The sequence below is a fragment of the Cryptomeria japonica genome, chromosome 9, assembly GCF_030272615.1.
Source record: "Cryptomeria japonica chromosome 9, Sugi_1.0, whole genome shotgun sequence".
Taxonomy (NCBI): domain Eukaryota; kingdom Viridiplantae; phylum Streptophyta; class Pinopsida; order Cupressales; family Cupressaceae; genus Cryptomeria; species Cryptomeria japonica.
In genome coordinates, this window is record NC_081413.1 from 600520822 (window position 1) to 600546303 (window position 25482).

General features: G+C 37.1%; 1 protein-coding gene across 2 annotated transcripts in view; it reads left to right on the forward strand.

Annotated features, from left to right (window-relative positions):
- The window catches only part of LOC131074510 (endoribonuclease Dicer homolog 2), a 305149-nt gene that overhangs the window by 108031 nt on the left and 171636 nt on the right, over nucleotides 1-25482 (forward strand). For both annotated transcript variants that reach the window (XM_058011146.2, XM_058011144.2), the window contains exon 10: nucleotides 15980-16079. In XM_058011146.2, coding sequence (XP_057867129.2) covers nucleotides 15980-16079 — 100 coding nt within the window. The remainder of the gene's footprint in view (nucleotides 1-15979; nucleotides 16080-25482) is intronic.

Sequence of the window (25482 nt, forward strand, 5' to 3'; positions counted from 1 at the left end):
TGTCTTGCTTATCTTCTTGTCTACATCTATAGTCAGGAAGTTTGTTTTGCATGTGTCTTTGTACAGGTTTTTGTACTCTTTTAACAAACTACATAGTTCCGGTAGAAGTGTGTCAAAATCTCTGTTACACTTCTTAATTCCTTCCTCAAAGAATTTCTGTTTCTCCTTATCTACAATGTCCTTTACAGATTCTACCTTTATTTGCTCAATATTTCCAGAAATGTATTTACATAGTGTATCTAATTGTCCTAAAGAATCTTTATTATCTATATTACAATTAGGAGCTATTGTTTTCAAAAATGGGATTGAATCATCTATTGCTTTGTAAGCTTGTGAGCTATAGTCAATTATTTTCTTGATAGATTTAAGTAATACCTCAGTCACATTTGTTGACTTTGATGGTGACCCAACAAACTGAGTACTGGTGGAAGTGACCATGCTTGTATTGACCTCTGGTAGATTAGTTTGTGTCTGCATTTCCTTTAGCACTGGTTTTCCTGCTTCATTTCTTACCGGTGGCATCTGTTTTGGAGACTTTAGCTCTGTCGGTTTCTCTGTTTGTGCTTCAGATTCCATCTTTTTCTCTGTGTCCGTTGCCGGTTGCTCTGTATTTCCTGTTATCGGAGGCTCTTTGGCCATATCTGATTTTTCACTTGGGTCTTTATCAACTGTTATGTTGATCTTTTGGGTATCAACATTTACAGTGAATAGGACTTCAGGATTTGTATTGCTATCCTCTGTATTCATGCTTTCAGTTGCCAGTTGGTTTTCAGGGATTGTAATTTTTATAGGTGGAGGTAGGTTATCTTTAATCTTTATGCTTGGAAGTCCACCAACTTTCCCTTTCCCTTTGTCCTTTTGATATACCTTAATAGGCTTGGGATTCCTATATTCTTCTTGTTTTTCTTTTTCAACCAAAAATATGTCCCAACCATTTTCTGTTTCCTCTGAAACCTTTGTAACTCTACCTGCTATCAATGAAATTTGCCGGTGTGCAGTGGAAAAAACTGTCGAGTTAGCCTGAGCTATCAGATCATCAATTTCTTTTGGGGAGTTTACCAGATATACTGCAAGTAGTTTTTCTATTTTTATTTTCTTGTCCAGTTCAATTACTCCTTGCCTTCTGGCTTCAAGTCTTTTGTATAAGTCATCAGGTATTTCATTTAAGACTTGCATCAAAAACTTTTTAAACATGTCCATGTGTAATATTACACTCTCCTCAACTTGCCCTTTCTTATCAGCTGATAGGGTGTCATAAATTTTCCCTATGTTCTTCAGTTTTCCTTCCTCTGTGATCTCATTTAACAAATTTTCTAGAGGTGCCAAGTCAGTTGTTGCCTTTTTCTTTTTCTTAGGGGTTAGCTTCTTTTTAGGTGTGACCTTTCTGATTGGAGATCTCACAGCTTGTTGCTTCTGCCTTGTCCTTCTAGGTGAAGGAGTGGTTGCTGGTGAGGGGTCTCTTTTCCTAACAACTCTTTTAAAAGTTGCTGGCATATCTCCTTCTGAGGAAGTACTTACTGGTGATAGATGAGCTTCAGGTTGTGGGGCTGCCAACTCATCTTCAGTTATGCCGGTTTTCTTTAATACATCTTCCTTTATGGCTTTTGCTTGCCTGGATCCTTTTCTCACAAATGCCTCAACCTTTTTCACTCTTTTCTTTGATTGAATTTGGCTTTCTATGGTTTCAGCACTACCAAATATTTCTTTTTTAGGTTCATTGGGGGCTTCCAGAAGTGCTTTGGCATAAGTTTCCACTATGTGGTCATCTGTTTCATAGCCCATTTCTATTACCCAGATTGTCCTGGGGATGACTGCTTCCATCCATATTTCATCCTTTTTGATAACAAAGCATATATCATCTTTGTATTTGTCTACAATCTTCTGTGATAACCTTGTCCTTTTCTTCATTTTTGTTTTTAGTGCTTGGAAAAAGTCATGAATGATGTTTTTCTTATTGTCGCCCATGGTATTGAACAATTCTGTCAGTTGCTTTCCTACCGGTATGTCATATCCGAAATCTTTATATCCTATACCGGGAACTTGTTTTGTTATATGAAGCATTAGACACACTAATAGATTTCCAAATCTGAAGGTTCCTTTCTTATCCTTCTTTATCTTCCTAAGTTTGTCTATCAGTTCATCCTTTAGCCATTCACAGATGTCAATTTTTGCATTTTCGGTTATTATGTCATAAGCACTCTTGATGCATAAACTTGAAACTGAGTTGAGTCTATTGGCATGAGTGGCTTTGTAACCTAATATCATGCTTATGAATCTCACATTTGTATCCTTTACATCATTAACCCTTAAAGATTTTTTATCAGATGTTGCACCTATTAGGTCAATGACTAAATCATTTGAAACTTTCTTGTTTTTATCTGGTCTTTTACCGGTGGCTGGTAACCCTGTGACAGCCTTTACCGCTTGCTTGGTGATCTTATGAATTGTATCTAACCAGAAAAATTCTCCATGAACTCTGCTTAATACTATCCTAATCACATCCTTAGGAAATTCAGGAATACTAAGGATTTTTGTGAATCCTAGAGTTTCAATGATTTTGTGTTCAGCTTTGATATTGCCGGTATCATCACATATCTCAGTTTTGTACATGGTTTTGATTTCCTCGTCTCCTAGCTCTTCAATATTGCAGTGAATATACATTCTAGGGTCTTCAGCATATACAACACCTTTAGGGATTTGAGAGAATGCACCTAAGGTATCATCTTTCTTTGCTATTTCGGGGACCAACTGAAATACGAGCCTAGGTCTTTTAATTACTTCCACAACAGTAGGGTTTGCTATGTATTCAATTGCAGAGGTGGATGCCATGATAAAATACCTTTTTCTGTCTTGGATGAATGATTGCTTGGAGTGTGCTTGCTTCTTGGTCTTTTGGTTTTGGTTTTTGGGTCTTTTTGCGGCAGTCTCCTCAGTCCTTTCAGTTTGCAACTGTTTGGGGGTCAGTTTGATCAAGTCTGCAGCTTGTTTGAGCAATTTTGGCTAAGTCGAAAGCTCGTTTTGTTCGTTTTAGGGTTTTGCCCCCTCAAACTTGGATTTGAGGCCTTTCCTGTAGGGTTTTGCAAAAATGAACGTTGCATTGGAATCAAGACCATTTAAGGAACCTATGCGTGAAATTTGAGTGAATTGTAAGCAACTTTTTTATTTTTAGAAAGTTCCTATTTTTTAGGGATTTCACTACCTCCCGGATTGGTCTAATTTTGCCAAAAATCAAACTTACTATTTTTAGCAGTTTCTATTTTTAATAAGTTTCTATTTTTAGTAAGTGTTTCTGCTTCTTGTTTTACCCTAATCCTAACATTTGAAGCACTTTCTATTTTTGGAAAGTCTATTTTTGGCAGGATCTTCACAGGCAGACACTGAAGACCGAGTGTTCCTGATCATTTCTAAATCGGGAAAATTGGAGAAAGTGGGCAATTTGGTCAAAAAAATGGCTAAGTATGGATACCCATTCCAGAAGTGGAGAGCATCGAAAATCTTCTAAGTTTGGCACAAAATCACTTCAGCTCCAAATGTGGCATCTTGAATCTAGAAAATGGTCGAAAATTGACTAATTATGGATGAAGAATCAAGCCAGAGTCCTTGCCAAGGCGGAAGTGTGCAAGCATGGTCAAAGTCGAGTGAAATTCCTTGGCAAAGTGATTTTAGTGCCCAAGTCAGAGATGGGGCGGTGGAGGAATCTTCCCCCACCCCCAAAATTCTTTCTTCTTAGTGTTTTAGCACCCAGGTGCAAGGGTGGGCGCCAAATCCAAGGCACCAAGGAAAAGTGTTAAAGTTGAAAATTCCATCACCCATGTGTTTTGGCACCCAAGCAAGGTTGAGGGTGTTGGAAAGGGGGTGTTTTCCTCCACACCATTTTTTCGTCCACAATGCCGAATTTCAACCGAAGATAAGTGATAGGCGCTGAAAAGACGGGATTATGGAAAGACAAGAAACCTGGAAATTCCCTCAAGGCATGGATTCAATCAGTTTGGAGATGGGGTGCCAAATGGAGGTGAGCAAGGAAAATGTGAACTAAGAAGGAATTCCTCCATACTAAACATCCAGCGCCCAAGTTAGGAGTCAGGCACCAAATTGGAGATGCCAAGGAAAGTCAAACAATGGAAGAATTCTACCATGAGGGCAAAATAGCACCCAAGGTAAAAGCAAAGCGCTAATCCCAAGGAGGCATGGAAAATGGTCTAAGGCACAAAAGTCCTCCATGATGGTGTTTTAGCACCCAAGTCAGGTTGGGGGCGCTAGACAAGGGGTACCATGGAAAACGCTAAAACTTCAAATTCCTTCACTTTATGAAATTAGCACCCAAGATGAATGGAGGGAGCCAAATGAAGGGGGTCATGGAAAACCGAGCCTAGGTGAATATTCCTCCATGCTAGTAGTTTGGCGCCCAAAGACAAGGATGGGCATGAATCCCAAGGGGTCAAGGAAAAATGAGATAGCATAATTGCTCCACAAGTTTGTTCCAGTGCTCAAGGAAGAAAGATGAATTTCATGGCAAGAAAATTGAAGTTCAAGGATGAACTGAAAAAGAAAATTCCCCTTGGGAAAAATTTTTAAAAATCCATTTTCAGGCATTAAAATTCATCGGAATTTCAAAATGTTTTCAGATTTGGATTCGTGAGAATATTCTCTCTCATGGACCCTAGAACCCTAATTTGGGAAAGTTCCTAAAAAATAGGAGATGTGGAAAATCAATGAAAAATCTTCTCTAAAGCAGGGAAAATTCAAAATTTCAAGTAAATTCTTCATGAATCAAAGGAAGTTATCTATGCATTGAGTTGGTAGTTTAGAACTTTAGAAATTGTTTTTTAAGCTTTGCTTGTGCCTTGGTTTCAATAACACGCAAAGTTATCAGACTGATAACTCAGACCAGCAAGCTAGGATATTGTTTGTGAATTGTTTGACAATATTCCTTGTGTTATAAATGACACAAATTAGATCATATTCGACAAGGGATATTACATTTAGCTTGAGTTGCTTGTCTACATCAGCTGGTTGTCTGTGTATGCAATGCCACCTTCCTAGGTGATAGGTACTTGAGCAAGGATTGGCTTATCATCAGGTTCCCGTTGGTCAGTGGAGTGGAGAGGGGACTCATACTGAGGCTTGTGGAGTTGCGCAAGGGCTTTATATGCCATTTTGGATGTTTAGAGGCATTTCCTATTTTTAAGGAGGGATCCCTATTTTTTAGGGAATGATTGAGAGTTCGTTCCGGGGTGTCTACGAACCATTTCGAATGATTTGAGACCATGTCCTATTTTTTAGGGAGGATTGCCAATTGACTGGTTGACCACTCGGAGGACTAGGGAGCAGAGCAGAAGCCCTTATGTGCATTTTCAATTGATTGGAGACAATCTTTTAACTTTTTTGGAGAATCCCAATTTTCTAGGAGGACACTACTAGTTCACCTTCTATATTTGGATTTCTCCAGGATGGTGTGGGCATCAACAGTATTCAGTTTGGAGTCCAGGTGATAGAATTATGAATAAATCTAGATTAAAGAAATTAGTGTCTCAAGTTTATTTTAAATAAAAATTAAAGTGATTTAATTAAGTCACTTTATATTATAATAAACTATAATAAACTGGCCCCCCCTTGTGCCATGATGCCTAGGAGACATGAGTTAAGTTGTTTTTAAAAACACCTTAATTTTATTAATAAAGGGAGCCTAAGGGGGTCATACATCTTGAGGGAGACATAAGGGAATGAAATAAAGTTAATAAGAGGATGAAATAAAGTTTAACAAATTTTATTTAAATAAAGTCTTGCAACCCTAAAATCGAATTAGGGTTTGGAGTTGTTAAAAAGACATGAGGAGGCTTCATTCATTCATTTTGGAATTCATTTTGACATGAGAAGACAGATTTCAGAGATTTGGAGTCAGAGTTTGCAGTAGGGTTGTTGGGAACGAAAACTCCCTTGAGCTTGATGATTGGACAAAAACCCAACCATCCCTTGCAGAAGAATGTCATTTCCAGCCATTAGAAGAAGAAAATTAGTGTTTCAGACCTATTTCAGATTAGTTTCAGAGGTTATATTGCAGATCTGGGTCTTTTGGGCCTTTGTGGTCATCATCCGTCAGTAGATTAATATCATGCTCCATTGAGGCCATTGCTGGAGTTTTATAGCTGGGTGTGAAGAGCTTAGGAGAGAATTCAGGTCTGTAGCAGGTTCGAGTGCAGTCCAGAGCACAAATCCGATTAGCAGCCCATCCACAGTCCCTATCAGTCAACCAAGCCACTTGCACGCACATGCAACATCCATATTTGGCATTTGGGGTTTATGAGCAGCGTGGGAGCAGAAATCAGATCTGTTTGTGGGTAGAAGATTCATCTCAGACCTCTGAATTGCGGATTTATGCTATCAGGGGTATGTAGCCAGCCCTTGTCATTAATAAAAAAATACTTATTTCAGTTCTTAGTTCATTGTTTCTTCATTTCCTTTCATTTCCAGCATTGTAGTTTACTTGCATTCAACTCAATAAGTTAAAAAAATCAGAAAACCAAACAAAAACCAACACAAACAAAACATCCATTTCTCTAGTCAAAGATAAATCAGGAAAACAAAAATCAGTAAATTTGGAGTAGAAATCTATTTGGGTTCTGTCATGACCCCACATTTTGTAATTATTTATACCTTCCATTTATAAGAAATGATTCATTGTTTATATTAATATAATAATCATGCTCTAATTATTAAATTAACGTTACCATAAAATATTATTAAATATATAATTATTGATACATAACATTTATTATATAATGTGCTACACAATAAATATAAAATACACAACATAAAACTTAATACATTATAAATTATCACCATGCGATATCATTAAAAAGGAATCCATATTAATATATTAAAACAAAATACTTATAAAATGTCAACACCTTAAAATAAACGCTAAACCTTAACTATTATCGTGTATGTTGCAACCCGCAAAACACATGGCATACGGCGAAGGGTTTGAGGCGGATACGGTGCGTCGATTTAAGGCGCCGAACGGAGTTGCGGGGGAACCAGGGAGCGGTGACTCCCATAGCCGCCACCTCACACCTCTCCCTCAGCAGTCGCGACCCATGGTTGGGTCCACGCGAACCCTCCCGTGGGTATTTAAGCATAATGCGCGGCAGGCGACAGGGGAGGAGGAAGGACGAAAGGAAAACGATAAAAGAAAAGGCAGGAGACGCAGGTAAGTAATTCATTTAGATCTGCAATAATATTCTCATACATCAATGGAATTACATGCTTGTAAATAGATAAGTGTTTATGTCGTAGATGCATAAATTTGTGTAGCTATTAATTCAATATAATTATATTTAAAATGGGTAAAATACATTGTTTATATAGAAATTAGATAATGAAAAAACCCATATAGTATATATATATATATATATATATATATATATATATATATATATATATATGGGTATACAATATGAATACATCTACACATACTAAATAAATTAATAAATAACATACAACTACTATTTAAGGATGAACAACATTATGCAATTAAGGACTGGAGGAATGATCACTACCAAGATAATAAATAAAGCATTTGCATATCCAAACCCAGTGAGATAGATGAGGAATTAGGCAACAGGGATAGCAGGAACTAGGCCTCTGTCAGGTAGGCCACCCACTGCAGTTGACAAAGGGCTTCTGGCAGTAGGGCCAAGGGGGAGTGTACCGCTCTTGGGCCTGATAAGCGCTACGGGCATCCTAAGGTAGCTTATCCTCTTGATCCCTCTAGGAATTAAATATGGAATTGACTTATTGATAACAAATGAACTCAAATGAATTTTGACTAATTACGCTCTAGATAAATTAATCAATCATTAAAATTCATTGTTTACATGTTTTCTTAGATTGCGAAGTGGGGACATTACAGGTTCTTTCAGTGGTATCAGAGCATGATTCTACTAGCCTGAGGGTCCTTTGATCAATCTATGTATCCTAAAAGAACTGGAACATACAAGTTATATTCTCATAAGAGAGTACTTGGACAATTGAAATTTGATACAGGTTCTCCAGTTGGTGCAATTATGGGTGATGTGCATAGTGGTAATAGGAGTCTGCGACAGGAGGAGAGATAGAACCGTCCTGATCCAGATGAGTTGCTGATAACTTTGGCTAATTCGCAACCTAGGATTGTGCAAGCACGTGATAGACTTTAAGATACAATGGACAGATTGGACTTGGGTCATCACAGGGATAGGCGTGGTAGACATGACAGGTCTATTTTAGTTGCAGGCAGCCGTGGCAGTAGTAGGGACCTTTCATCATTAGGCAATGCATCTATTTCTCCTAGGTGTGATAAGGCCCGTACTCAGACAGTAGATAGACCTATGCAACCTCGTTTTCTTCCTAGAGAGAAGCCTCCATTAGTAGACCCACAAGAGGGTGTTGCATTTCAGAATATGGTTATGGCAGCCAATGAGGAGTGGGCATGCCTTCTAGAGAATGTAAGGGATGCCTCCCCATTACATCAGTCCTGTATGTAGCGCAAGGACAATATGAGGAATCGTAATGACAAATGGCCTAGACAGTAGTAGAATAATGATCTTAAGCAGGCTACTAGTAAGATTACCTTATCTCCCTCCCATGGCAGTGGTAAGATTAGTGCACGTGCTTGGGTGCACAAACTAGATATTTACATGTCACTTAAGACAATGCCTGAGGATGAGGCCATATTGTTTGTAGTGTTACACTTGGAGGGTGTAGTGTATGATTGGTGACACCATGGTTTGGTCACCCACAGTCATGGACTTATTCACTCTTACATTGAGTTTACTGAGCACTTGATCGCTAGATTTGACTGTAAGGATGTAGAGGTGTATTACAAAGATCTTGCATTATTGAGACAAATTAGGCATGTTGAAACTTACATCAATGTTTTTCAACGAATTGCTGTTATCGTTCCAGAGATGCCTAACAAGTGCGTAGTGATACTATTTATTGAGGGATTACATGACAGGTTGCGGGGATTGGTCAAGGCTCAGAAGCCTAGGACATTGCATGAGGCTATTCAGACCATAGATGAAAAACTCGGATTTTGCAATAACTCGGCAAGGCCAAAAAATTTTAAAAACTCGGGACTCGCCAAAACTCGGCAAAAAACTCGGCAAAACTCGGCAACTTTATCGAACATTTGAAAATACATTTTTTTTTTATATATAATTCAAAAACACACATTTACACCAAATTTGTATAACATATATGATTTCCATGATATATAAATCAAATTTTTTTGGTAATACATAGCAACAAATGCAAGTATCATAGCATAAACCAAAAACCAAGTGCAACATATGTATAAGAGTTCAATACATATCAACGTATCATAGTGACAGTCTCATAGAGTTATAGAGTCATAGACCACAAAACAAGAACCTCTGAAATTCTGATTACATATCAAGTTCAAAGTTTGGTATCAATGAAAATAAGAAATCATAAATTGCGTCTACGACTAAAGCTCAAAACAGATTGTGGCCGCTGGATGGGTGGTGCTGAAGTAGTGGCAACATCCTCAACACTAACAGGTGCCTCTGCTGCATGATCAACCTCCTGCTCCTCCTCACGTGCTGCCACTTCCGCATCCCATTCCTCTCCTGCCCTCTCCAACTCACTCAGCTGCTCATTAGTAAGGAATGGATCCAAATCATTATCAACATCATCAGGAGAAGCAACCCATTCTGCTGCATATGGATCAATGTCATCCAAGTCAAGTGCTTCATGTGAATCTTGCCCTAGCACCTTCTTCTCATGTAATCGAATGTTGTACCGCACATAGACAAGATCATTCAAGCGTTGTTGAGTCAACCTATTGCGCTTTTTTGTGTGGATGTTCTCAAAAACACTCCAGTTGCGCTCACAACCAGAAGCACTACAAGGCTGTGATAATATGCGGATGGCAAGCTTTTGAAGATTAGGCGTTGTGGCACCATAATCTTCCCACCACAAATCTGCAAGGATACAAAATGTGATTTATAACTTGTAAAGATTTCAATAATCTTAAAGAGAGAAATAAATGGTAAAAATTAAACATATGTTTTTTTTTACTTGGTCGTAAGGTGGCTCTCCTACGTTTGCAATCAGGTGAAGAAAACAATTCCCCTAAGGCCTTCTTATAACTCTGTAACTCATCAAGTATCAGGTCTCGAAGGATCTCATCATCAACTAATCTCCGAATGCATGTGTCAAGGCCAATTCTAACCTCTGCATCTGCTCTGAAACTCGGAGAGTAAAAAAACTTGGGATTCAAGAAGTAGGCAGCAGCATGAATATGTTGGTGGAGTTGATGGTTCCACCTTCGATCAATTATGCGCCATATGGGTTCATACTTGGTCTTGTTTGACCCATACAAGTGTTGAATCGCCTCTTTGGCCTTATCCATGGCCTCATATAGATACCCCATGGAGTTATGATCCCCATCCACCATTCGTAGCACCCTCACCAACGGTTCCGACACCTAGATATAAAAAATCTAACAAAATCAGCAGATTGAAATATTAGAAAATTAAATAATAAATCATCAATTAAAGTTTCAAAACTTACATTGATGATCTCCTCCACTATCTTGGCAAAATTAGTATCAAAAATGGCAATCACAACCTTCTCTGCTTCAGGCTTTGTAGCATAAGTACTCCCCAACCATCTTTCACTCACGAACATCCGCTTCAGGTTGGGCAATGTAGCAAGTATTCTCTGCAAGGTGAGGAAATTGGTAGCAAAGCGTGTGACCCCCGACCGCACAAGATCCTTACCTTCAGTGTGCTCTCTCATAAGATTCAGGACCCATGTGTGATTGTAGATGTATTTGGTGATATTCCTTCCATCTTCAACCACTTTCTTTACCCAACTTAGTTTCCCTATGTCCTCAAGGAGCAAGTCAAGACAATGGGCAGCACAAGGGCTCCAAAATAATGTCGGATGTCTAGCCATTAGAAGTTTGCCGGCTGCCACATATGCAGCTGCATTATCAGTCACAACTTGGATGACATTCTGCACTCCCACATCCATCACCACTTCATCCAACATGTTGCACAAGGTCTCCGCATTCTTCACTTCATTGGAGGCATCAATTGATTTTAAAAATACTAACTGTCCTCTTGAAGCAACTAGAAAGTTGATGAGTGTCCTGTTCCTACCATCTGTCCATCCATCAGAAAGAATGGTGCAGCCATTCTTTTCCCAAATAGTCCTTTGCTCTTCCACTAATGCATGAGTGTTTTGGACCTCATCCTGCAATAACGGTCCACTTACCTCGTAACGGCTTGGGGATTTGAACCCCTTACCTGCCACAGTCAACGCGGTGACCAATTGGTCCCAAGATGGACTAGAAATAGCATTGAACGGAACATCGTTGTAGATAAAAAATCTAGCACACGCCACCTTGGCTTGTTGGTGAGCCTCTTTATTCCATGCAGTGCCAAGCAATCCAGGTTGTGCACCAGGAGTGTTACGTGGGATAAAGAAGTTTTCCATGTTGCTGTCCAAAGTTCCCTTTGCTCGTATCCGTGGCCCAAGGGAAGAACCAGATGTCCCCACATCTGTATGTGACCCCATGGAACTCAAATCTGCCCTTGGGGCTGCCATTGCCTCTGCTGTTCTCTTTTTTGTTGCCTTCCTTTGATCATATGCTTCAAGCGTTGCTATTGCATCTCTCGTAGCCTCTTCAGTACATTCCGTACAGCTTGTGGTATCTCGGCATTGAATTTTTGCAAGGTGATATTTGAACCTATTAATGCCACCTTTTACAATTTTTTTGCAATGGTTGCAAAAAACATCTCCTCGTTTTGGACCTGGTCTCCCATGTTTCCAACAAGGGTCTCTCTTTTTGCCACCAACTTTAACTGTAGAAGCTGAATCCATTTTCTTTCAAAAAGATGTGGAAAAGAACCTAGCAAAAGAGAGGCAACATTTAGAGATAAATAACATTGTTACCAAAAAAAATCACAAACATCCAAAAATTACAATGACTGTATAACTGTATTTTATTTACAGTCATCTATTAATAGATGACTCTCTAAAATTAAAATTTTTAATTGGTTGTGTATTTTTTTAAGTTTTTAACTTCAAATTTAAATTTAAATGAAACACTTTAATACACATTGACATTACACAGTTGACAGTCATTTCAAATGACTATGAGTATTTCACAATTGACTGTGTAATACATAGTCATTAATTACAATGTACATTAATGATTAATGTATTACACAGTCATCAGTCATTTGAAAATGACTATGTATTACACAGTCATTTCAAAATTTGAAAATGACTCTGTATTACACAGTCATCAGTCATTTGAAAATGACTGTGTATTACACAGTCATCAGTCATTTGAAATTTTGAAATGACTGTAATGACTGTGTATTACACAGTCATTTGAAAATGACTGTGTAATACACAGTCATTTCTCATTTGAAATGACTGTAATGATTGTGTATTACACAGTCATTTGGAAATGACTGTGTAATACACAGTCATTTGGAAATGACTGTGTATTACACAGTCATTTCAAATGACTGATGACTGTGTAATACACAGTCATTTGAAAATGAATGTGTATTACACAGTCATTTGAATTTGAAATGACTGTGACTGTGTAATGATGACTGTGTAATACACAGTCATTTGAAAATTTGAAATGACTGTGTATTACACAGTCATTTGAAAATTGAAATGACTGTGATTGTGTAATGATGACTGTGTAATACACAGTCATTTGAAAATTTGAAATGACTGTGTAATACACAGTCATTTTGAAATGACTGTGTATTACACAGTCATTTGAAATGACTGTGACTGTGTAATACACAGTCATTTTCAAATGACTGTGTATTACACAGTCATTTCAAATGACTGATGACTGTGTAATACACAGTCATTTGAAATGACTGTAAATTGTAATTACTAATGATTGTGTATTACACAGTCATTTGAAATGACTGTGACTGTGTAATACACAGTCATTTGAAATGACTAAGACTGTGTAATACACAGTCATTTTCAAATGACTGTGTATTACACAGTCTTAGTCATTCGAAATAAAACAATACAAAAAGATACCTGGTCGTGCGTGCAAATGCAAACAATACAGTCATTTTGACTGTGTATTCGAAATAAAACAATACAAAAAGATACCTGGTCGTGCGTGCAAATGCAAACCCTATGCAAATCGCGTGGCGTTTTTTGCCTTCCGGAGTCGCGCAAGCCGCGAAATGGAATAAAGACTTCGGTTTTTTTTTTGCCTGCGACTTAAGTCGCATTTTTCTCGCATTTTGTGCCGCGTTTCGGGCGGGTTTTGGCCATTAACGGCGATTATTTGCCAAAAAAATCGCGGCGAGTATATAAAAAAATCGGCCCGAGTATTTCCGCGATTAACTCGCGCAACATTTTGGATCACGATTACTCGCGATTTTTTGAATTGCTCGCCGAGTTTTGCAAGTATAATTCAGACTACCCTGGACCTTGAGACTACACCACCAGCCACTTCTCATCAGCAGAATAAGAAATCTTTCGATGGCCCCAAACCTTTTTAGAGGTCTTTTACATTGCACCAGAATGCACCATGTCCTCCCAGGATGGGTCAGGAGACTCATAATGAGTAGAGGAGGAAGAAGCTATGCTTCTCATGTAAGGAGCCTTGGGAGCCTGGACATAGATGCCTTGGGAAAGGCAAGGCACATCTCATTGAGGTTCATTTGGATGTGGATGATGAGCATATTCAGGATACAGATTCTGAGGGCAACAATGAGGAATTTACTGATACACATGATGTTGCTTATGGCACTATTTCTACTCTTTTCAATGTTCCTAGGTATCAGCCTTTTGTGTTGGAAGGAATTGTGAAGGAAAGTGTTATACATGGTTGATGGTGGTGCTACTCATAATTTCATCAATGAAAGTTTTGTAACCAATAAGGGGTTAGAAGTAGAGGAATTTGATGGATTCCATGTCATGCTAGTGGATGGTTCCAAAGTGAGTTGCACAAGAAGAATACCATAGTTATGTATTACATTGTATAATTATTCTTTCATAGATGATTAATATGTTGTTGGTATTAGTGGAGGGATGGATGTGGTACTTGGTGTGCAATGGTTGAAGTATGTTGGGAGGTATCTCCAAGATTTCAACAAGATTGAGTTGGAGTTTAATCTCATGGGTAAACATATTGTGCTTAAGCCACTAATGAATGAAACAAACAACAGGGCAGCTAAGAGTATGTTTGCTTGCCTTGACATTGGGGATTTGAAAAACATAGATAAAAATGAAGAAATCGGTCCTTATTTTTTTATGTTTAACAGCAGTGGTAAACCTAAATTTCTCATGACATTGCAGTCTCTAATCATAGGGAAATGGGTGATGTAGACTCTACTGTGATTATTACACCAAATGCAAGCATTTGGCATGGTAAATTTTATGTCGCATCTCCTTATAGGACTGATTTTAAACATTTTGGAGCAGGTGACATAGAGCAGTCTCAGAAGTTGAATGATAGTTGGTTAGAAGGGGCAAAGCAAGGCAATTTAGTGGCCCATCAAGCCAAGCTCCATCTTCAACACATTCATGACATCCACCACACTTTACATGATGATGACGAGCAAAGATTGGCCAATTCTGAAAATTCAGATGTTGACCATTTTCTTGATGGTAATGATGATTTTATTGACAACACTCATAGTTGAACAGGAATACAAGAGTTGTCTATAATGAGCATTGAAGACAACCATAACTCATCTTTGGCTATTTCGCCGATTTCTTATGACATGGCAGCGATCTACTTGTTAATTGGTGATTTATTTTTCATAGGTTCCACATGGGATAGTGGCTGTCGTAGTTGGAATTATGTTGCATTTCTTGAATTTTCATGGTCTACATCAGCTAATCAGTTATTAGCTAGTCATTTTATCCACTACGGGGTATCCCCCTGCACATTGAATAAAAAAGATCATCTTTTTATAGCTCTTCCACTACTTGCCCTACAAACTTTTTTTTCCTAAAACAATGCTATGCATTTACCAAGGGTTTTAGATTTACCTTTATTGGTTTATTGATATCTTGTCACCTCACACTTTGCATAATACTTGTTCTTCATGTCTACTTTTGACCGATGTTCTTGACTTCTATTTACTTCTGCCACCAGAATCCCTTGTCCTTGCAAAGGCCTTCGTTGTAACTAGCATCCCTATGGTCTCCAAAATTGTGAAAGGACCATACCAAAGATCAGAGAAATTCTTTGAGGGCTTGGATTTCTCCTTCCCTTGCTTATTCTATTGCCAATTTCTAGAATGATTGGAGAACCATGGATTACGCCTCCCACGCTCCTACCATCAACATCCATTACTTGCTAGGGGCCTGTTCGATCCCACTAGTTTCTTGACTTTGATTGTCGTTACCATTGGTGTATTAATCATAATAACCTTTTCTTCCTTGTTTAGAATGCTTGGCAAAACCCTTACCATTCAGCCTATGGTAATACCTTGCTCAGTCTTGCTAAGGAAGATCTTGATTTGCCTCATCCACTCACCATCCAATAGCTCGCCCTTGTTCTCCTTGTCTCCTTGCTCCGCTCGGCCTCATTCAATCCTCTCACTTTTATGGTTTAATATTTGAATAAAGACACTTAGAGGATTTTGTATTTGATTACCTTATTAAAATGAAGTTCTTTAGATAATTTTTGCTTTTACTATATTATTAATGCTCTAAAATCTTTATAGTTTCATAAAGGGAAAACCATAGTTACAATTATTTGCAATTCTCTTGGTTTATAAATAAATATTTTTTCAAGCTCCATTAGTTTTCATTTTAATGTGTTAGCTTTGATGTTTGTAATAGCTTATGCCATTAGTATCGTATAGTTTGCAGTTACTAGCATTATGATTATATATTCTTTTATTGGTGTACTCTCATTTCTTTTCCATCATTTATGATGACTTATTATGTGTTCAAGATAAATCATGGCGATGTGGAAAAAATCTCAATGGAGATGTTGTTTCTGGATATTTGAGCCCGAAGATTCAATGTCTTATTCAATCATTGTTGGAGTATAGGTACTTTAAAATCTCACAAGTTACTTCTTTTACCATTTAATTATATATATGATGACACACATCTTCACTTTTATCACTGATTTTTTAATCTTTCGCATGGAGGTTAGTACTTGCTTGGCCTATTGATTTTTAATCTTTTGTAGAAATGTTTATGTTTCCATATTTGTAGAACATGATTTTATGTTTCGTTCTAGCAGCATGTTTATGGTCTGTGTAAAGTGTGTGAATTTATTTAGGATACATAATTGCCACATTTTGCTTTCAAATTAACAATACCTTTCCAAATTTATAAAATCAGGGAAATCAACATTCTTATTCCTTAGTCCTCTTTCCTCTTTCATATCACATGTTCATTAAAATTGACTTGTTTCTCAATGTTGCATTTAGAAAAGTTCAATATATCATGGATGATTAGATAGAATAATCAATTGAGGCCTTTTCCGAGTCTCTATGTGTGGTGTGCCTTTCCATCTTTATTACTTCTCATGGATTTTTTTTGTTAATTATTATAGGAAATTTGTAATTTTTTCTCTTAGAAATGAATTGTAATGTCCCGATCCCAATACTGAAACAAAACAAGACAAAAAGCATTGTATAGTCCAATGGCATGGCATGCCAAGGAAGTGTTCATTTTGATTAGTTAAATATATAGGGTTGATGCCAATGGAAGGAAGAAATGGATCAGTCCAAGACGTAATTCACACCTTATAGCTGCTAATAAGGAGACAATGCAGATCATAGTTTTCTGCATAATCACTGACAAAGGAAGTAATTCAGTTCGACCCCAAATAGAGATTGTCTTCTATAATATTGCTGCCAAAGAGGAGAGCCACAATCTGCATTAGTTAATTTACTAAAAACTAATTAGGTCATTATGAAGAGGCACACATTAATTAATAGTTGCAAGGATGTGAAAGTGAGATTTAACTTCTCATATCATGCCTCATCATGGGGATATTTAAAGGAAGGGAATATTTGATTTTATATACTTTTGTATATCTGAAGTGCTCATTCGAGCCCATTGTCAACCTGGTGCAAGGAGGGTGATAACCCATCCCACTGCAAGGTTAAAGGCGCATGCACAAAAGAGGATACAACTGGAACAGCGTCAACATTGCGTGAGTATAAGACTACATCAGGAAAAGAAACGAAAATTCCAAGTCAGATCAGATTCACAACCAAGGCCATCACATTATCATAAAGATAGAGCAGAGACATTGATCTTACTTGATAGAGATCTGAAAGTATACTTGTAAATCACAAATTCCAAAGAATTTAGATTCATTGCATATTCAATACTACAGTGAATAAGAAGACTTATTTTCATATATCCAGATCAGAAATAGGGTGCGCCTGGAAGAGCCTACACTCAGCCAAGTATAAGTTGGTGTATCCACCAAACTACAAGGCTTAGACGCATGGAATGAAAGATATGATAAACAGGGACAGCATCAGATTCATTTTAGATTAATAAGGCAGCTTTTTAATAGGCAATTGAATTTTTATTAAGAAATTCAGTCACATCGTTAATAATCAAAATCTATATACGAGTTAATGCATGGTTATCAGGAAAACAAATTAGGAATAGCAATCAGATTTGTATTAGATCAAAATCACATTCATATGCATGCAAATCAGACTTTAATATCAGAATTTCAGTAATAGAGAGTTATAGAAATCTTTATCTATCCTTTACTATTCATCTAAGATTTTGCCTACTTCTCAACACACTGCAAATTTTATTCAATTTTAATAACTATATTTCAAAGGTTCTTACTAGGGACATTACATAAATAAATGTTTTTAATGTTATGCAGAATAAACCATTAGTTGATTTTTGTTTTGAAAAATATTCCGAACTGATTGATCCACAATTTTTATGATTAAAATTATAGAAATGGTTCAAAAATTTGTAGATGGAATGTGATGATGATTTATTGGTCCTTAGTTTGGAGATTACCTAACGATTTTTGTAATTTTTAAATTCTTATTTCAGGAGAATATACTATTGTGCATGTGCGCATGTGCACATATACACATATTCCTTGTACTATCCATCACAAAAGTTTGCTAAGTGTAGGGAAGGTCTTTCATACTAGTAGTGTGAAAGCTGTGATATGAATGCTCCATATTATCGTTCACATGTGATTTAGACTACGGTACATGAGGAAATCTACATAACAAGTCATGTTAAAGTATTAAAGTACCTCACTTTAACCTATTTTATGGAATTTAATATTTGGAAATGTACTATCTAAAGGGCACACAATATACTAAGAGAGAGCGGGGGGGGGGGGGGGGGGGGTGTGAATCAGCATATGCCCATTTCAACTTGATTAAACATTAATTTCCATTAATAACTTCACCAAACATGAACTCCAAAAATACAAAAGCAGCATCTACTAATTTCCTTAATAATGAAGCAATTAATCAACACCCATACTCACACATCCACACAAACACCAAATTTATGTGGAAACACAGAATGGGAAAAAGAAAGAATAACTTGGATCTGCTGCCCAAATCTAGCCTCAAAAAGAAAGAATATAATAAAGAATTTACAATATGAAGTAGGAACCGACCTATCGGAGACATCAATCCCCAATTGCATTTGTAGGCACCAACCTACGGGAGACACCAATCCCCTACTCCAATATTTGAGCACCAACTTAGCGTGTGAGACACCAGTTCCACCATGAATATGAGAGACATGCATTGCGGACCTTCAAGACTGAATACATAGCTTGCTTTTGATTTGAACAAACTTCAAAACCTTCTCACACAATGTATATGATCTTTAATTGAAACCACACAATGATTGGGATGGAACTCACATAGCGTCACCCATCTACTACACATCATTACACTTTCAAATTTTACAATAACAAACACACTAAGAACTAACCTAGATCAACTCTATATATGTGTTACAATAATTATTACATCCATATGTCAGCCTACAAGACTAATGCATCTGCAAGTTGGCCACAAGAATAATTCTTAATCAAATGTGTAATAGGCTAGGTCCAAATGATCACACGTTAGTCCAGAGGAAGGGACATGCTATGTGCTACCCAATGTAGACTCATTTGATCCAAATAGACATCCACACACTATCTCTGATGAGTACACGTTACAAACCTTTGGTGCATCAAATTGGAACATCAACCTTGTTAGCCAACTAGCACAGTGACCACTCTCTCACTTCTAACATTTTGTCCGTTGAATCTCAACTACTGATACTCTGGAATCTGACATGTGTAGACACATTCTCCTTCCAAACTGTAGATCTTAATGCTCAAGTGCAGTGGATTGCAAAAAATATAACATACCACATAACTTTTTGACCACATCCAACAACTAGAATAGATACAAGATGATATTACAACCATACTACGATTGATGTCACCACCATAACTTGTCACTATACTTTCAGATTGTTACTGTCCTTTCGGAACTCAAATGCTCAAACATAGACATGCCAATAATAGTGATAGTTGTGGTTTACAATTGCATATTAATTCGACTCCATAGTGATCTCCTTTAACACCAACTAAACCCCTTTGACATACCTTTGACATCAATGACAACATATGTTCGAGAATCTCCCACTTTGTCATTGATGGAAAACATTTGCAAAATGTTGTTAGCACACCAACATAAACCAAACCTGTCCAGAATTCTCCCTATGTGGTACAGCTAAAGATTTTGAGCATTTGGACCACTTGAAAGATATAGCATTTTGGGTCCTTTTCGCCCCATTGGACATCAATCTCAAAGGACAACAAATCATTTAAAGGTATAGCATTTTTTATTCCTTTCATCTATGGTCTCTTTCTCTCAGATATTCTTCCCCGTTCGTCGTGGGTTCCACACTTCTTTCGCTTGTCTACTCTTTCTTTCCTGCCTAAAACACTTTGCCAAACCACCAAGTCCGCTTGTGGCATAGATATAACACTCCCCCTAAAGTTGTACTTCCTCTTGATTCAAGAGGAGGGAGAAACCACTCCCAACTTCTATCGGAGATACTCAAAAGTGTCCTTTGGAAAAGGTTTTGTGAAAATGTCTGCAATATGCTCCTTAGTTTCAACGTACACTAGCTTCACCTCATTGTTTGTAACCTTTTCTCTCAAAAAATTATACTTAATTGCAACAAGTTTTTTCCTTGAATGCATCACCGGATTCTTCGAAATATTTATTGCACTTGTATTGTCATAATGAATGGAAATGGGCTCGTGAAACTCTACTCTAATCTCCTTTAGATTCTGCTTCATCCACAAAATTTGAATGCAACAAGAAACTGCTGCAATGTACTTTGCTTCAGCTGTAGATAGGAAGAAACTGAGTCTTTCTTTTTACTTAACCAAGATGCTAGATGCACCAAGAAAGAAAGCTCCACCACTTGTACTCTTCTGATCATATACACTTTCGACCCAATTTGCATTTGTATGTAGTCAAAGTGAAGTTTTTCCTCTTAGGATACCACAAACCGAAATCCATGTAGCCTTCAATTATTTTAAAATCCTCTTTACCGCCCTAACATGAGTTTCCTTAGGTGCTACTTGAAACCTAGCTACCATCCCTACTACATGCATTATATCCGATCTAGATGTGGTCACATACAACAAACTACCAATCATTGACCTATACAAGGTCTGATTTGCCAGAGTGGATTCGTCACCTTTACTCAATTTACACCCATTGACCATAGGTGCACTTACTAGTTTGCATTCTTCCATCGTAAACTTACTCAACATCTCCTTATGTACTTATTTTGAGAAATGAATATACCATTCTCTAACTAAGAAATTTGTAAATGAAGAAAAAATGACAACTCATTGAGCAATTTCAAACTCTTTTTGCATTGCATATGGGAACTATTTACACATTACATCACTACTACCTCCAAAAATAGTGTCATCAACATAAACAACAACAATCAACAATTGATCACCTTCTAATTTTAAGTACAAATTGTTGTTTGCACTACGTCTCCTAAAATCTTGTTGTAGATACCTATCCATTTTGGAATACTATGCTCTTGGGGTCTGCTTGAGTCGATTAAGAGCCTTCTTTAATCTACACACAAAATCCGGTTTGTTTGAATACTAAAACCCTTCCGATTGTTCAATATAGACTTCCTCTTCCAGCTCTCCATTTAGAAATGCAAAATTAACGTCCATCTGATAAACCTTGAAATTCTTGAATGTTGATAATGCCAAAACCATTTTGATTGCCTTGCTATCGAAGCAAATGTTTCCTCAAAATCAATTCCCTCAACATGAACATATCCTTTGCATACAAGTCTGACCGTATTCTGAATCACTTTTCTTTCTTCATTCAACCTATTTCGAAAAACCTATTTGGTACCAATGACATTCTTGTCTTTAGGTCTTAGAACCAACTCCCATGTTTCATTGTTCTTAATTTGAGATAACTATTTCTCCATAGCTTCTAACCAGTCATTTCCTTTTCTTGCCTTAGCATAAGAACTTGGTTCAATTTTCGATAGTAAGGCAAAATGCACCTATTCATTTGCTTTCTCAAGTCTTCTCTGGGTCTGATCTCTATTGTCTTCATCTCCCATGATTTGATCTTCGGAATGATTCTTCTTAACATACTTAGCCTGTCTCTTTGCTATTGTATTCTCTAACTCGCTTGCTGATCCTTCATCATTACTGTGGATTAAATCATCACTGTCTTGCTCATTCGATACCTCAGTAGTCTGTATTGTGTCATCAATGCTCACATTGACACTTTCCACAATATCCTTTATAACCTTTTGTTATGACATCTATATGCCTTGCTTGTCATGGAATATCCAAGAAAATAATTTCAATAGACCTGGAATCAAATTAACTGAAATGTTCTTCATCCTTTTTGATGTAATACTTGCTTCCAAATATTTTGAGATGCTTGACTGAAGCTAGTCTTCCTTTCCATAGCTCATATGGTGTCTTGGTAGTCCTTGGTCTAATTTGAGATCTATTCAAAATGCATAATGTTGTCTGAACCTCTTCTATCCAATCATTGGTCTGATTTGAAGTGCTATCGTGTATAACTTGATATCTAACACAAATGACAAAGTAATTTTAATAGGATTATTTTTCAAATTGCTGGTTTTTGTTTATGTTTGATTAATGATATATTTCCACAGTTTCAATTCTCCAATATAGTAGACCTTTTCAGCCTAGATTCAATACAATAGAGTATGGTTGTTTAGACACATGCACACTCTCGCACACATGGATGAATCACAAGTAGCTACAATGCCACTCCCACTAGCCATGTCATAGATTTATCTCATCTAAAGAGACTAAGACAAGTTGTGCAACGAAACCACCTAAGTAGGCACACTTGGGGGTTACATCCCAATTCCTTGTCGTCTCGTAATCAACTTTCTTATGTGATGAGATGTTTTTCTTTTTTGGGGCCGATTGAGTGGATAAAGGAGTATGTACTCCTATTCTAGTTAGCTGAAGACCTCACAACCTTGCATACAAAGTGAAAACAACTTTTGCAGTTATAGATCACAATATTCAACTATGAAAGAAAAATAAGATGAATAATAAAAAATGAATACTTGACAAAGAAAAAAGTACATTTGGATCTAGGAACAATTTTTTTTATGCAACCTTATGTTGAACTAGAACCTCTTGATCTCTACATGGTGCCACCCTTGGTAAGGAAGATATTTTTATGTTGTAAAAATCAAGGGGAAAAGAAAATACTAGGAGATACAAAATTGTGGTCATCTTTTTGCAACACTCAACAATCATTCTTTTCACTCTTGAAAAATGCTTTTGTGGGGTCATTCTCCTTGGCTTCTGTTATGGTCCTTATTTTCTCAATTGTAGAGTCCATACCATCATAAATGTCATCCAAACATGGTTGATCTATATCAACAAGCTTGGCCATTAAGAGCATATGTTTATACTAAGAGGGGGGGTGAATATAAGGAAACTTATTACATATTCAAAACTCAACAACCATAACAGCAATAATAGTAATAACGACAGTAACAACAAGCACACACGAGAGAATACTAATTCATGTGAAAACCCTTTGGAGAGAAAACCATGGTAAAGAACTACTATGATCTACTATCCAAATCTAGTCTCACAAAATGATAAAAAGATCTTACAACATTGTAGCCACCAATTCGCTAGGGACACCAATCCCCACTTGCAAATTTTGTTTCACACCAACCTCTTTTGCACAAAAATTCAGTTTCAATGTATTGCTTCTTCAATAGATGGTGAACAACAAAATATCTTTCATAGCTTTGCTCCAATTTAAATCTATGTTAGATTTAGTTGTGGAACTCCCCAAGATCAAAATGATTGAAGTAAAGCAAGACTAGAATCCAGATATGAACAAATTCAACACTCCCTTAGCACTAAACTAGCACTCATAATCAAGTGAACTAGTGAACTTAGCATAGGAAGAGGTGAGGGCTGATTATAATATGGGCAAATAATTCTAAGAGGAATAATAACTCACAAGTGCCCAAAATAGGAGGTAGTTTTACGGTTACCTACTTGGTAAATGCCAAATTACATGGTCATGCTAACTTAGGTAAAGACAAACAAATGGCTATGGGAAGTGGCAAATAAATCGAAAAGAGGGTGTGACATTCAACTATCCAAATGTGGGTGTAAATGACACATGTGATTGATAGATTATGAAACATGTCCTTATCCTAGCAATTCTAATATAACCTAAGAAAGCTTAATAATGTGTGTAGGAAAAATAAATGTTCCCTACATAAGAGAAAATAAAAACCTACACTAACACCCTCTCTTAAGTGTATCTTAGGTAGGTGAAAAGACACAAACATGGGTCCTTATTACAAGGCCATGTTAGGTACACATCTTTGTGTCTTTTTACCTACAAGGCCATGGTAGGTGAAAAGACACAAAGATGGGTCTCGACTACAAGGCCATGTTAGGTAACCATGTACAAAACAATCTCTCACAAATGTAGAAAAGGAGAAATTCTAGTGGGACAAAACTCCTCCCTAAAAGAGAGAAAATAAATTTTTTTCCCAACACAAGAAATAATCCCATGCAAGGAAGAAATTCCCTCCAAAATAGAAAGGATAAGAAAGACTTTGTAGCCTTCCCTTAAGTAGTCAACAATACCAATGGTTGATGCTTGAAATTGGATGTAGAAGATGGATCACGATCATCAAACAATGTTTTTGCCCTTAGGAAAAAATAATTTAAGGGTGAATGAAGAACATCTTCCCATTTGTGTAAGGAATATGAATGAAGAAAGTGCAAAATGTATGAAGTTTTTGACAACTACTCATGTGTCTGCACGTCGATGTTGAAAGTTGTCACATTCAAATCAGGCATTTTAGGCCACACTGATGAAAATGACAATCCAAAACCTAGTAGAGATGAATGTAGAAGAAGATCCAAAGACTCCACTATCTCCTCTGAAGATAAAGATGCCTCCTCCAAATGTTGCTAAAATGTATCCACACTCATGTCAAATTGTGATGAATGATCATGTGGAGAATGAAAAAGAGGATCCAAAGGTTCCTCCACAACAACTGAAACAGAATCAACTTCATCAAAGAGAAGATGAATGTCATGAATAGTGTCTCTTAAGTGTGAAATATAACTCCACAAACAAACATGCAATGTTTGCTAAGTAGTCATCTAAAGAAACTATATTTGGAAAACTATGTTCACAAGTATCCTTAGAAGCAATAGTAGATGGAGGAGAAAAGATGCAAAGGTCAAGAACTGGATCTAATGTGAGAATACCCATATTCAAGTAACCAAAGTTCTCCTCAAAATCAAAGTTCACACCAGGATTGTGATCAACAACTAGAGGATTAGAATCACAATCAGGTGCAAAGTCTGAAAAAGGTATACAATTGTGATGCATGATCAACCATCCCAATAGAAATTATCTCTTTGTTTACCAAGTCTCGAGTGATCACTGAATCAGGTGTAAATTCTACAGTCTTTCTTGTTCCACCATGAATGATTGATAGATGGAAAGAAGATTATTTGATGGACGAGGTACACACAAAACATTGTTGAGGTGTCATCCCCAATATCAATAGAAGCTTTCTTAATTACACTCATGTAAATTTTGCTGCCAATCAGGATAGTGGCAGAGCACAACGCTCAAAAGAAGATAACATAGACTATTTAGAAGCCATATGGTGAGAAGCTCTAGAATCTCGGAGCCGTCTCCTTTATTCATAACTTGTAGAAGCACAAAGAGCTTTACCTTTGTTTTTAGCTGCTTCAAGAGCAAGTCCTTCTTGACCTTTTACCTTAGTAAATCTTGATTGTTTTGAATGCGAAGAAGTTGACTTAAACATTCTAGATAGTAGATCATGTTGTTCCTCTTAAGATGATGTTTCAGTTCATCAATATCC